A 14,774-nucleotide genomic window follows, 5' to 3' on the forward strand; every position below is an offset into this window, starting at 1 on the left:
ATTGCTATTTGATTCAATAGACAAAAGTAACACAATTCTATATTTTATCTTTTCATTGCTGTATCTGTGTACCACTCTCAGGTGCAAAGGGCTACCTTCCACTCATTTTTCATATATCTTTGAGGTTCTTTTTGAGATATTTATCTTTTTTACCTTTAGAATTTAGAAATTTCTTTAATGGGTGTTCTGATTGAAAAACAGTTTCACTTGTCAAAAGTTATCTTTATTTTTTTAAGATTTTATTTTATTATAATTTTTTTAAGTTTATTTTTTGAGAGGGAAAGAGAATCCCCAAGCAGGCTCTGCTTTGTCAATGCAGACCCTGGCGTGGGGTTCAAATTCACCAACTGTGAGATCATGACCTGAGCTGAAACCAAAGAGCCAGCCACTTAACTGACTGAACCACCCAGTTAGTTACCCCAAAAGATTTCATTTTTTTAAGTAATCTCTATACCAGCACGGGTCTTGAACTCACAACTGTGAGATCAAGAGTAGCATACTCTACTGACTGAGCCAGCCAGCTACCCCCAAAGTTATCTTTATTTCAATCAGATTCTTACACAAAATTTGTATTCAATAGAGAATTATTTTCCTTTGGCACCCTGTAAATATGTTTCCACCATCTATCTGAGAATTCACCTGTTTAGTTTTTATTAAGGGCCAAGAGCATGTATTTTTTACTTAAAAGGATATTAACTAATATAATTATTTTCTTGTGTTTCTCCTGTAGGGAATACAGTGAGTAACCTGATTATGATTATACCTCCAATTTTTGGTGCAATTCAGAGTGTTAGAGATGGACTGGAAAAGCGGTACATTGCTTCTTATTTAGCACTCACAGGTATGTGTAACACTTCATATGAAAAATGATGTACAATATTCAGATGGGCTGTTTTTCTTATTCATACCTAAATTGGTTCTTAATTTTATGTTATTACACAAATTGAACATGTTCTAAAACTTCTATTTAAAACTCCAGTAAATTGAACTGCATTTTTTAAACCCAACTTCATTTTTTTAAGTTTATTTATTTATTTTGAGAGAGAGATGGAGTGCAAGCAGGGGAGGGATGGAGAGAAGGAGACAGAATCCTAAGCAGGCTCCATGCCATCAGCACAGAACCTGACACGGGGCTTGAACCTATGAGATCATGACCTGAGCTAAAATCAAGAGTTGGATGCTTAACCAGCTGAACCACCCAGGTGCCCCAAAATTGAACTGCATTTTGAATAGCTTTTTAAAAATTAAAATATTTCAAGCCTACAGAATAGAGATAACAAATATACCCATGATATCTTACTATCCAGCTTTGTCAGATCTTAGTAATTTGCAATAATTGTTTCAGACCTTTTTCTTTATTAAATAAACTGTCATGGATGAGATTGAAGCTATATTCATAGTCCTGCCTGATTTTATTCCCAGAGTTAACCTCTATACTTAATTTCATTATCATTTTCTCACATGTTTTTGTATTTATACTACTATATATGTGTGTGTATATATATATATATACTTAAAAGTATATAGAGTATGGTTTGCATGTTTTCAAACTTTTTGTAAAGAGTATTGTACTGTATCTGATCTTCTGCAACTTACTCATATTCTTCTACTTGTGTGTGAGTCAGGGACTGTGTCTTAGTTATCTTTGTATCCCTATTGACTAGCAATTTAGTGGTCCTCAATAAGTATTGAATGGATGGAAAAGTGAACTTTACCAGAGTGTAAGATCAGAAAATCTGTCATTTTCTTGCATTATCATCATAAAGACAAAAATAAGAAAGTTTATTTTATTTAGTTTATTTCTTTTATATAACCTTCTAAACAAAATTTCTTTTATTTTAGCCCAAAGTAGGTATTTTTACATGTAGGCAGAAAGGACTTCTAATTACTGCAAAAACTCCTATCCTAGGAGATTTTACCATTATTAGACTAGTCGTATATGAGAGACTTTAATTTCTGAATCTGTTTCTTATATGCATGATGTTTAAGAAAGTTACTTCAAAAGGAAGACTTGTCCGCAAACTTAACTCTTTGCTTTGTTTCCTGCGATGTTTTAAAAATGTTTATAAAATATGGGATGCCTGGTTGGTTAACCCAGTTGGTTAGGCATCTGACTCTTGATTCTGGCTCAGGTCATGATCTCATGGTTTGTGAGATCAAACCCACATAGGCTGTCAACATGGAGACTGCTTGGGATTCTCTCTCTGCCCTTCCTTCATTCATGCACACATGCTCTCTCTCTTGAAATAAACAAACTTAAAAAAAAAAAAAGAGAATGTTGGGGTGCCTGGGTGGCTCAGTCTGTTAAGTGTCTGACTTCAGCTCAGGTCACAATCTCAGTTTGTGGTTTTGAGCCCCACATCAGGCTCTGTGCTGACAGCTCAGAGCCTGGAGCCTGCTTTAGATTCTGTGTCTCCCTCTCTCTCTGACCCGCCTCTGCTTGCACTGTCTGTCTCTCTCCAAAATAAATATTTAAAAAAGAAAAAAAGAACATTTATAAAATACTGACAAATAAGAGTCAGTAATAACAATAAGAATAAAAAGACTGAAAGGACTTCCAGGTTCCCTGGGATAATGATGTCTTCCTAAATTAGAGTTTGTATACTCATCCTCCCAGAAGACCATACAGATTAAGAAAGAAAATAAAACCATACTTAATCAGCACTTTCAACTCTACTATGAGAAAACAAATACTATTGAAATTGAAATCATTTTTAAATAAGAATAAACACCAAATTCCAACAGAAGTATCTTTGATGTTGTAGACTTGGGGTTTGAAAAACTGCATGGAAAAGAGGTGAGGGGTTGAAAGCCCAAGTATGAAAACAAAACAAAACAAAAAATAGAAAGAGAAAGCATTACAGTAAATGCAGAATTTCTGAAAGCAGTCTAAGGTCTGGTAGATCACAGTACCCATTAAAGGTAAAGGATCTGAAAAGTGTGTAAGACCTAGGGTGGCATTTTTAGAAAGGTACCACTTCTAGTAAAAAGATAAATAGAAAAGGGGAGGGTTCAGTGAAGGGAAAGAAGGAAGCTAGAGGGAGGAATTAAAATCCTATAGGAACAAAAGAACTACTAAACACATCAGATCCCTCCCCTCCAGTCCCCTACTCCCCAAGTAAGCATATGAAGAAGGACACTGAACCTCACTATTCTGACAGAAGAGGGCAGTCTTGAACTAGGAATTTTTTTAAGCCACCCAAATCTTTACTCTTTCCACAAAATGGACCAAAAGAAGCAGTCCAAACAAAATTATTGTAAAAAGAAAACAGAAAAAGAAGATCAAAAAGTTTTTGGCTCATGTATATTCTTCCCCCACAACTAATTACAAAGCAAAAAGAAGCTGTAGCATAAAACTCCAAAATGAATTAAGTAGCCTCAAACAAAGAAAAGAATCAAAAATTTAAAAACTAGTAACATTCCCTTCTCCCAAAAGAGAGAAAATTAGAACTGATTAAACTTAGGAAAGATATTAAAGCTGAATTACAGTGTGTTGAATATTTAATAAGGGCTATTTAAGAAGGCCAAGAAATAAGCAGAAGAATGAAAATGAGTTAAAGAAAAAGTGTCAGAGAGAAAGTGATTGAAATGGAAGAGACTCAGCAAAGATCTCAAACATATAATTGGATTCCCTGGAGAAGAAAAACAAAACAGTGAGATAGATCTTATATTTAAAACTATAACTCAAGCAACTTTTTAGAAATGAAAAAACAAGGAAAGAAATCTGCATGTTGAAAGGTCCATTTTTGCCTCTTAAAACTGACTTGGAACGGTTAATTCTAAAACATAGCCTAGTAAAACAACTGGATTTTAATAATGAAAAAAATCCTTAAAACTCTAGTGAAAAAGACCAGGTTACTGAGTCGGGCAAATAAATTATGCTGGCGTTTGACCTCATCAGCAACATACAAAGAAAGGCACCAGTGGAACAGCATTTTTCGTGTAAGGCATGGATTTTATGTTCAGGTTGGTTTTTTAGCTCTCCAGGTTATAGAAAGATAATTTTACATATGCAAGTACTCTCACCTCTATACAGGACTCCTTCTTGATGAATCCGTGAGTACTGCACAAATTTAGTAGCTATTATCCACAAGTGGCAATTTAAATTAATTAAAATTAAATAAAATGTAAAACTCTGTTCCTCTGTCACACTAGCCAAATTTTGAATGCTCAATATATATGTGGCTTGTGGCTACCCTGTCGGGCAATGCAGATACAGACTATCTGTCATCACAGAATGTTCTGCTGACTGCATTGTACTGGAGAATGATGCTCATCCAACTAGGGGAACCCTTTGGGGAAATGTCTAATGATGAGCCTTTAATATATTTAGGTATAGATCTAAGGCTAAAATAGGTAGGCTAGGGTGAAAGGATAATATATGGACATTATATGGTCTAATAAGTAGAAAAAATGCAGTTTTTGTTTTAGTTTATTAATTTATTTATTTATTTTGAGAGAGAGAGTGGGCGCAGAGGAGGGGCAGAGAGATGGGGAGAGAGAGGGGGAAAAGGGGTCGAACTCAGAAACTAACTAGGCTAACTAATTATTATAAATAGCCTTATGTCCAGTCAGGGCAGGTTTTACTGTCAAATCAATTTGTGCCAAACTTAAACAACAAAACAACTTTTGGTTTTAAAAACTTTTTTTTTGAGTTATTAAACAAGATATTTAAATTTATTTGACTGTTTTCTTATTTTATTATTGAAATTTTTTTTCAATGTTTTTTATTTTTGAGAGAGAGGAGCCACAGAGTCTGAAGCAGGCTTCAGGCTCTGATCTGTCAGCACAGAGCCCGATGTGGGGCTTGAACTTATGAACAGTAAGATTGTGACCTGAGCTGAAGTCAGACACTTAACCAACAGAGCCACCCAGGCACCCCTCTATTTTCTTATTTTAAAAAGTAGTAGATAATAAATAGAATCCGGCCCTGTCTTAGGAAAATAATAACCCATTACAACTGAGTTTGTTACCTAGAGTCCAGGATCATTGAAATTTAGAGGAGATTCACTAATACAATTTATTATAATAGCAGATTCAAAAAGAAAAACCATGTGATCATCTTCATAAATGCTGAAAAAACCTTTGTCAAAATTCAGTACTCATTTCTGATTAGAAAGAAAACTCAAGAAAATAAGAATTGATGGATACTGTCTTGACATGGTAATATACACACCTCTGTCCTAAAGTCAGTGTTTTTACTCAGTGTGGAAGCACTAGAAGCACTAGAGATATTAATCAGTGTACTTTTACTGGAGAAAATGATTAAGGGCGTAAGAATTGGGAAAGAAAACTATCTCTGTTTACAAACAGCATAGTATTTCTGAAAACTCTCACCTAGAGAATCAATTATCAAGCTAACTCAAATAACGCAACTATTTGGTGAGGTATCAGGTTTAAAATTATAAAAAGCAGTAGCCATAGGGCACCTGGGTGGCTCAGTTGGTTGAGCATCTGACTCATGATTTCAGCTCAGGTCATGATCCCAGGGTTGTGGGATTGCTTCTCTCTGTCTGCCCCTCTCCCCTCACTCATGTGCTCTCTCCATATTAAAAAGAAAAAAAAAAAGGGCAATACCTTCATATATACAAACTTTATCCTATTAGGTATAATAGTAAAGAAGACCCCATTTAAAATATCCCCCAAAATAAAGTATCTAGAATAAAGTAAATAAGAAATAATGTACAATCTGTGTGTAAAAATTTTAAACCACTTTTGATGCCATGAGAGTAAATCTGAATAAACAAAAAGTTGTTTCTGGATAGACAACTTAAAGATGTCTGTTATGTCTAGATTAATTTATTGAAATAAATAATATTAATAGAAATACTGGTAAGTTGTTTCCTGGCACAAGAATTAGACAGATGGATGCTAAAGTTCCTATGACAGTATAAACAGGCAAAGATGTCTAGGAAGTCTTTGAAAAAGAATTGCTATTAAGGATATTCCAGTCCTCCTATATGTTAAAGTATGCTATAAAACCTACATTGGTAAAATAGTATATAGTGCTTGTATTCCAGTAGATAGTACAATGGAATTTTTCTTTTAAAACTCCCAAATAGGGGCGCCTAGGTGGCTCAGTTGGTTGAGCGTCCGACTTTGGCTCAGGTCATGATCTCACAGTTCATGGGTTTGAGCCCGCATTGGGCTCTGTGCTGACAGCCAGCTCAGAGCCTGGAGCCTGTTTCAGATTCTGTGTCTCCCTCTCTCTCTGACCCTCCCCTGCTCATGCTGTCTCTCTCTCTCTCAGAAATAAATAAAAAACATTTAAAAAAAAAAGTCCCAAATAGACCCAAGTCCATATTACATTTTGGTATATGATAAAGATTGCATTTCTGATTACTGGGACAAAGATGAATATTTTAATAAATGGTATTTAGAAGAACATAGAATAGATATATGTATACCTTATATTAGAGTAAGTTCTAATTTAGTCAGAGACCTAATTATAAAAACTAAAATCTTGTATATACTGGAAGAAAGCGTGTGAATTCTTGTATCTAGCGTGTGGGGAAACTATGATTCAACATCCAGATGTAATAAAATAAAATGTCCAATTAAATAAAAACTTTGACTTGGCAAAAACAAACAAACAAACAAACAAAAACCATAAGCAAAGTCCAGAGGAAAAGACCAAGTGGTGAAAATATGATGCACGCTACAGGTAGAGGTTTAATATCCCTAATACAAAAGTGATTTTTAAATATTGAGGATATAAAGCACCAAAGTCCAATAGAAATAAGTGGTCAGAGACAGAAAATTCTCCAAAGAAGATATTTTTTTGAAAAGATATTTAAGAAAAGATAATCAGTTCATTCATAATAAGAGAAATGCAAATGAGAACTCTACCGATGTATTATTTCTCATTTGTCAGATTGGCAGAAGTGAAATACTTGACAACACACTTTTGGCAAGGTTGTGGGAGAAATAGGCACTCTTCACATTGCGGGTGAGAATAAAACATTTTTATAGGTGAATTTGGCAATATCTAACCCAATTATATATGTAATTATCCTTAACTCAATGTTCACATTTTAAAGAATTTTCTGTGAAGGCATATATCTAGTAATTCACAATTAAATGGACATGTGGATATTTATTGCAACTTAAGAGCCCACATTAGCTTTAAATAAAAAGTCCATATAGGATTTATAAGATGCAGAGTGTCAGGGTGCTTGGGTGGTTCGGTAGGTTAATTGTCCAACTTTGTCTCAGGTCATGATCACACAGTTCGTAGGTTTGAGCCCGCGTCAGGCTCTGTGCTGACAACTCAGACCTAGGAGCCTGCTTCGGATTTTGTGTATCCCTCTCTCTCTCACCCACCCCTGCTCACACTCTGTCTCTCTCTCTCTCTCTCAAAAAAAAAAAAAAAAACCATTAAAAAAAAAGTAAAAGATTCAGAGTGTAAAAGTATATGTAAAAGGATAGAGGAAGGGGAAACATATTCTGAGTATACCTTCTTGTATTTTTATTTTTGGAACCATAGTATGATTTCACATACTCAAAATGCTCAAAAAGATATAATTAGATCAAGCAGAACAGAAGTAGTAGAAATTAAGGGGAGGTACCCTGACATTGAATATAAAGAAAAACAAATTGTGTAAGATACATCTGATAAAGAATAGTTATCCAAAACATATAAAGAACTCTTTGTATATAAAATATAAATGTAAAACTCAACAGTAAGGAAACAATCTGGTTTAAAAGTGAACCAAAGACCTTAACAGACACCTCACAAAAAAGGTTATACAGATGGAAAATAATATGAAAAGATGCTCCACATCATATGTCATCAGAAAAATGCAAATTAAAATAACAGTGAGACCCCACTATACATCTATTAAAATGGCCAAAATCCAGAACACTGACCGAATATCATTGAAGATGTGGAGCAACACGAACTTCCTCATTCATTGCTGGTAGGAATGCAGAATGGTACAGTCACTTTGGAAGACAGTTTGGTGGTTTCTTGCAAAACTCAACATAATCTCATGATACCATTCAGCAGTCATTGTTTTTGGTATTTACCCAAAAAAGTTGAAAACTTAGGTCTACACAAAAATCACACAGATGTTTAATTCAGCATTATTTATCATGCCAATACATGGAAACAAACAAGAACTCCTTTCTTAGGTAAAGATAAACTGTGGTACCTCCAGACAATGAAATACTATTCAGTGATAAAAAGAAGTGAACTATCAAACTACAAAAAATAGCAAGGAACCTGAAATGCCCATTAGTAAGTGAAAGAAACCAGTCTGAGAAGCCTAAATACTGTATGATTCCAACTACCTGATGTTTTGGAAAAGGCAAAACTATGGAGACAGTAAAAAAGATCACTGGTTGCCAGGAATTGGGGGGAGGGAGAAATGAATAGACAGAGCACAGAAGATTATTAGCACAGGGAAACTGTATTCTATATCTCTGTGATGCCTTAATGGTGGGTACACGTCATTATAAATTTGTTCAAACCCATAGAATGTACAACACCAAGAGTGAACTGTAGTGTAATCTATGGACTTTGGGTGATAATGTTGTATTAATGTAGGTTCATTTGTTATAACAAATGCACCTCTAGAGATGTTGCTAATGGGGGAGGCTATGCATGGGGAGGGGAAGTTAGGGGTTATATAAGAAATATCTGCTCAATTTTGTTGTGAAATGAAAACTTCTGTAAAAAAATAAAGTCAAGGGGCGCCTGGGTGGCTCCGTTTGTTAAGCATCCAACTTCGGCTCAGGTCATGATCTCACTGTTTGTTCAACCCCCACATCAGGCTCTGTGCTGACAGCTCAGAGCCTGGAGCCTGCTTCCCTCTTTCTCGCCCCTCCCCTGCTCACACTTTGTCTCTCTCTCAAAAATAAATAAACCTTAAAATAAAATAAAATAGTCAAAATAAAAAGAAAAGTACCATACCCTTTATCAAATGGAGAACATAACCACATAGGAGGAAAATGGAAGTATCAAGCCAGTTAACTTTGGATGTTATTTTCATTACATATCTGAAAGTTTGAAAACAAAAGGAAATTCAACAATATCTTGAACCTTACTTTACTAACTTTATTTACTGTTGTTTATTTATTATTTATTATTTGCAGTGGTATGAATATAGCAATTCTGAAGGGGTTTTTTGGTATGTCTTTTAGGATTAAGCAAATGAGAAAATATGTTGAAATTGTATTGTTGGAGGTGAGCGTTCTCATGTGGAAGAAAGGAGATAAAAATTTGGATGAGGGAAAACAGGGAAGAACTCTGCAGTATTGGATTTGGAGTTAGAGGTAACAGCATAATTAAACAAAAAGATTTCCCATGTTTTATCTTAGGAAAGGGCCTGGAAACATTGAGTCTTAAGTAGCAGGGAACACATCTAGTGTGGAGGCTTTGGTTTCTAAAAATCTTTCCTATGATGATTTCTTGGAGAAATGACTGATTTCTGGGATGAGGGAAGAGACTACAAGATCAGTCTGGAACATTTTGTCATGCTGGAAAGTAAGAAAGTGTCCAAAAAGTGAGGGAATCATGTCAAAATAACACAGAGGGCAGTTGGTCAAACCAGGACAGTTTGCATTTCCAAATGAAAAATGACAGAATTGGGTTACAATTCATGATATAAAAAAAGAATCCCCAAGTTTGTACTGATACTAATAAGCAAACAAATGGTATGAGAAGGGAAGCCCTTTTTAAGAGTAGAATTGCCAAGACAAGAAACAGACTCTGTTTTTTAAATTTTTAAAAAATGTTTACTCATTTTTGAGAGAGAGAGAGACAGAGTGCAAGCAGGGGAGGGTGGAGAGAGACACAGAATCTGAAGCAGGCTCCAGGCTCTGAGCTGTCAGGACAGAGTCTGACGTGGGGCTCAAACTCACAGACTGTCAGATCATGACCTGAGCTGAACTCAGAAGCTTAACCAACCGAGCCACCCAAGCACCTCAAGAAACGGACTCTTCACTAGAGAGAACAAACTGATGGTTGCCCGAGGGAAGGGGGCAGAAGGATGGGTGAAATAGGGGATGGGGATTAAGGAGGGCCCTTGTGATGAGCACCAGGTATTGTATGAAGTGTGGAATCACTAAATTGTATGCCTAAAACTAATATCACACTGTGTTAACTAACTGGAATATAAATAAAAACTTCTAAAAGGTGGAATTGCCAGCTAATAACTGTAAACAGAATGATAGATTTGGGTTTTTTTAATCCATCTATTTTTTTTGCAACCATCATAGTAATGATTGATTGAGACAAGAATCATCAGTGAATGCCAAAAATACTGGATGAAAGTGTTTGGGAAACGTAATTACACAGCCTAAAAGTATCTTCTGACAGATTACTCATTAATTACAAATGGAAAAATGGCAACAACACAAATCTGGCAGATATCACCTTATTCAAGTAATCAACATTAACATCATTAATAATGGTACAGACTAACAACTGGTTCTTCTTGATGTGATGCACTGAAGAGGAAATATCACTTATACAGTATTTCTTTTTTTTTTTATTTTTTTACAAATAGTTTATTGTCAAATTAGTTTCCACATAACACTCAGTGCTCATCCCCACAAGTGCCCTCCTCCATACCCATCCCTCCTCCCCGCCACATCCATCAGTCCTCAGTTTTTGTCAGCATTCAAGAGTCTCTCATGGTTTGCCTCTCTCCCTTTCCCCCACCATTTACCCCCTTCTTCTCCCCCTTGTTCCTCCGTCAAGTTCCTCCTAATCCTCCTATGCGTGCAAACATATGATATTTGTCCTTCTCTGCCTGACTTATTTCGCTCAGCATAACACCCTCAAGGTCCATCCATGTTGCTACACATGGCCAGATTTCATTGTTTCTCATTGCCATGTAGTATTCCATGGTATAGATAAACCACATCTTCTTGATCCTCATCTGTTGATGGACACTTAGGCTCTTTCCATGTTTTAGCTATTGTGGAGAGTGCTGCTATGAACATTGGGGTACATGTGCTCCTATGCCTCAGCATTTCTGTATCCCTTGGGTAAATTCCTAGCAGTGCTATTGCTGGGTCATAGGGGAGTTCTATTGTTAGTTTCCTTAGGAACCTCCACACTGTTTTCCAGAGGGGATGTACCAGTTAACATTACCACCAACAGTGTAGGAGGGTGCCAGTTTCTCCACAACCTCGCCAGCATCTCGAGTTCTCTGATTTGCTCATTTTAGCCACTCTGACTGGTGTGAGGTGGTATCTCAGTGTGGTTTTGATTTACTTATACAGTATTTCTACCAAAAGCGCATAACCTGAATCAAATGATGAGGAAACAATCACACACACACGCACACACACACACATATCAAACAAATTGAGGGGCATTCTGTGAAACAGTTCATCTGTTTGCTTCAAGAATTGTTAAAGTCATGAAAGGCAAAGAAAGGCTGAAGAAGTGCTCTAGATTAACAGCTAAGTGCAATATGGGATTTGCAGCATGCAGAGAAGGAAGTCTAAGGGGCAGCATTGGGCAAATCAGTGAAATTTGAATAAGGACTCTATTAGAAGTAATACTGCATTAATGTAAGTTTCCTGAATTTGATCAGTGCATTGTGATTATGTAAGAATGTTCCTGTTTGGAGATACGTGGTAAAGAATTTAGGGGTAAAGGCCATAGTGTCACCAACTTACTGTCAAATGGTTCAACCAAATAACCCTAATGTGTGTATTATTGTATTTATGTACATTTTTAATGTATGTAGAAAGACAATATGGCAAAATGTTAGTGAATGTAGGTTAAGATTCTATAGGAGTTCATTGTAATGGTTTTATAAATTATGCTATATCTTGAAGTATTTTCAAAATAAGGGTTTATATTATATTCATTCATTCATTCATTCATTCATTCAATTTATAGAGAGAGCGCTAGCGGAATAAGCAACGGAGGTGAGGAGGAGAGAGAGAGAGATTCCTAAGGAGTTTCTTTTTTTTTTTTTTTTAAATATTTTTATTTATTTCTAGGAGAGAGAGAGAGAGAGACAGCGTGAGCAGGGGAGCGTCAGAGAGAGAGGGAGACATAGACTCAGAAACAGGCTCCAGGCTCTGAGCCGGCAGTCAGCACAGAGCCCGACACGGGGCACGAACCCACGAACTGCGAGATCATGACCTAAGCGAAAGTCGGACGCTTAACCAACTAAGCCACTCAGGCGCCCCAATTCCTAAGGAGTTTCTAACCTCAGCATGGATCCCGACATGGGACTTGATCTCATGACCCTGGGATCATGACCTGAGCTGAAACCAAGAGTAGGATGCTCAACCGACTCAGCCACCCAGGCGTCCCAAGTGTTTACTTTTTAAATAGATTTATCGAGTACTCATTGTCTGCATGCCAGAATACCAAACAGCTTAACAGTAAACAATAGATTTGGAGTAAGCAAATACAGGAACAAATATGGACAATAATTACAGGAAAGATATCTTTGCTGACCTAACAATCTCTCTTTGTGTTACTCCTATACCTTATTCTTCCTTTTGTGATTGCGGTCATATCACTGTACATATTAACTGTCATAATCTGTTTTTAAGTGTCTGTTCCTTCTGAACTTCCTGAAAGCAGGGCTGAGTCTTACTCTTCTGGATTTCTGGCATTCAGCAATCCCTGGTACAAACTAAACACGTGAGAATGTTTGATGAATGAATTAATGTTTTCTTTTACACACCTTGAACATCAGGCATATTTGCTAAGACTTCTTTTCATACATAAATTTGTTTGAATTTTTCATTGAGATAAGTCTCCCCACTAAAAATATGTATGTGTATTGTGAGACACACATACACACACATAGAGCAAACTTTATCTGGAAGTAGAAATTTGATTAACAAATCCAAGGACATTTAGTAAATACTTGAACAAGATTTTCAATATTTTAAGCTTGTGATCAAAAATCCTTAATAACTACTTAATTGAGATGCACTTAATTTTTGGAGTTGAGGGAGATTTTAAGAAAGAATTGGAGGGGCACTTGGGTGGCTCAGTTGGTTAAGCGTCCGACTTCAGCTCAGGTCATGATCTCGGTTCGTGGGTTCGAGCCCTGAGTCGGGCTCTGTACTGACAGCTAGCTCAGAACCTGGAGCCTGCTTCGGATTCTGTGTCTCCCTCTTTCTCTGCTCCTCCCCCATTAATGTTCTGTCTCTCAAAAATAAATAAAATTTTTTTAAAAAACGAAAGAATTGGGGACTTTGGTATTGTGTTGAAGCATATTAGGGACAGATTGTTGGTTATTTATGAGGTATATTGTGTTCTGGCTTGGAGCCTAAATCCACTAAGTATTTAGTCATTTTCTAATTGATGCAACAAATGTTTACTGACAATCTATTATGTACTAGGTATCATTCTCCAGTCATTGTTCTTTGGAGCTTCTGATTTAGCAGCAGAGACAGGTATTAAATAATTTTATAATTGAGTATGTACTGAGGGATGTGTTCAGTGTTAGGAAGAAGAGATACCAAGTACAATGAGGAAGAATTTAAAGAAGTTAAGAATTAAAAATGTTATTTTTTTTCCCCCATCCTGTGTCCCTGAGTGATTGCCAGTTCTTCTGGTAAGCCTGATTTCAGTTGAATTTACCATTCCCAGTTAAAGCTACTTTGGAACTACCCAGTCCCTTTGTCTAAAAGTCTTTCTCTTTTTGGTTATTTTTCTACTGTATTGTACTCTATAGTTTATGAAAGGAAGAGATGCTCGTAACATCAATAGCAGAATCAAAGATGTCGCCTCTGATTATCTTTCTAATAAGTCTGTTAGAAAAAGTAGAAATGCTATTAAACTGAAGGGAGAATAGGAGCCCAGTATTTGTTTTAAGTAAATATTTTTGAAACCAGCAAAATGACTTATATAGAGAGATGATAATTCGAATGAGTTTAATACTCCTTGCCACATAATAAAACTAGGAGAATAAATTGAAAAGCAAAGACAAGTTATTGAAGCTAAATTCTGCCTGCCTGGTTACTATTTAATGTTTGATGTTGGGACTTTTAGAATTTTCCAAGCTTCATTTGAGTATGGCTTACTCAATAATTTTTATGAGGCCATAAAATTTGCTGTTAACATTGGTGGAGTTTGAAGAGACAAAAATAATTATCATTTATAGGGCATTTATAATATTCCAGGTTCTGTGGTAAGTATATTAATTTATATTATATCATTTAAAATTCTCCACAATCTATAAGAAACTCTTTAACCTCATTTTATAAGTGAGTATTTGAGAAGTAATTTGACCATGATTACACAATTAGTAAATGGTGAGCAATACCTTGAACTCAGATCTCTATGCTTTTAGTCATTATGCCATAAACCAGTAATTTAAAACTGTGCATAATCTAAAATAGAACCATGTCAAAAGAAACCTTTCACAAGATTTAATTTTCTTTCACGAGATTTAATTTTTCTCTTTACCTCCAAACTTACAAAATCTGTATTTATACAGATGTATTGTTGTGAGTTTATCTAAATAAGTAGGTAATTGTCAACAACAACAAAAAAAGTTGTAAAATAGTCAAAACATAAATATAGATCTTTATTATCTCTAAGTCCAGTGCTGAAATTGAAAGTTACTGAAGTAGAAATGTCACAGAGACACAAAGTCATTTCCTTGTGAAAAGGACCATTGAGAATTCTTTGCATGGAATAGCCTTAAGTTCAGTTATGATCTTACCTCCAGTCTGCCACTGCCAGGCCAAATAAATCAAAGTCCTTTGAAATGATCTTAAGAACATTATGCCTTTTGTCTAGGGAAAAGTGAGCGGACTATAAACTAGACGAATAACCTTTT

At 35.8% G+C, this 14,774-nt stretch overlaps 1 protein-coding gene across 2 annotated transcripts in view; it reads left to right on the top strand.

The window, feature by feature from the left end:
• ACER3 (alkaline ceramidase 3) overlaps positions 1–14,774 on the top strand; it is a 186,817-nt gene that overhangs the window by 81,125 nt on the left and 90,918 nt on the right. For both annotated transcript variants that reach the window (XM_039228793.1, XM_039228792.1), the window contains exon 2: positions 731–841. In XM_039228793.1, the coding sequence (XP_039084724.1) occupies positions 754–841 (88 nt within the window). In that variant the 5' untranslated portion in view covers positions 731–753. The remainder of the gene's footprint in view (positions 1–730; positions 842–14,774) is intronic.

Source organism: Hyaena hyaena, unplaced genomic scaffold, assembly GCF_003009895.1.
Source record: "Hyaena hyaena isolate Hyena2069 unplaced genomic scaffold, ASM300989v1 scaffold_34, whole genome shotgun sequence".
NCBI lineage: Eukaryota > Metazoa > Chordata > Mammalia > Carnivora > Hyaenidae > Hyaena > Hyaena hyaena.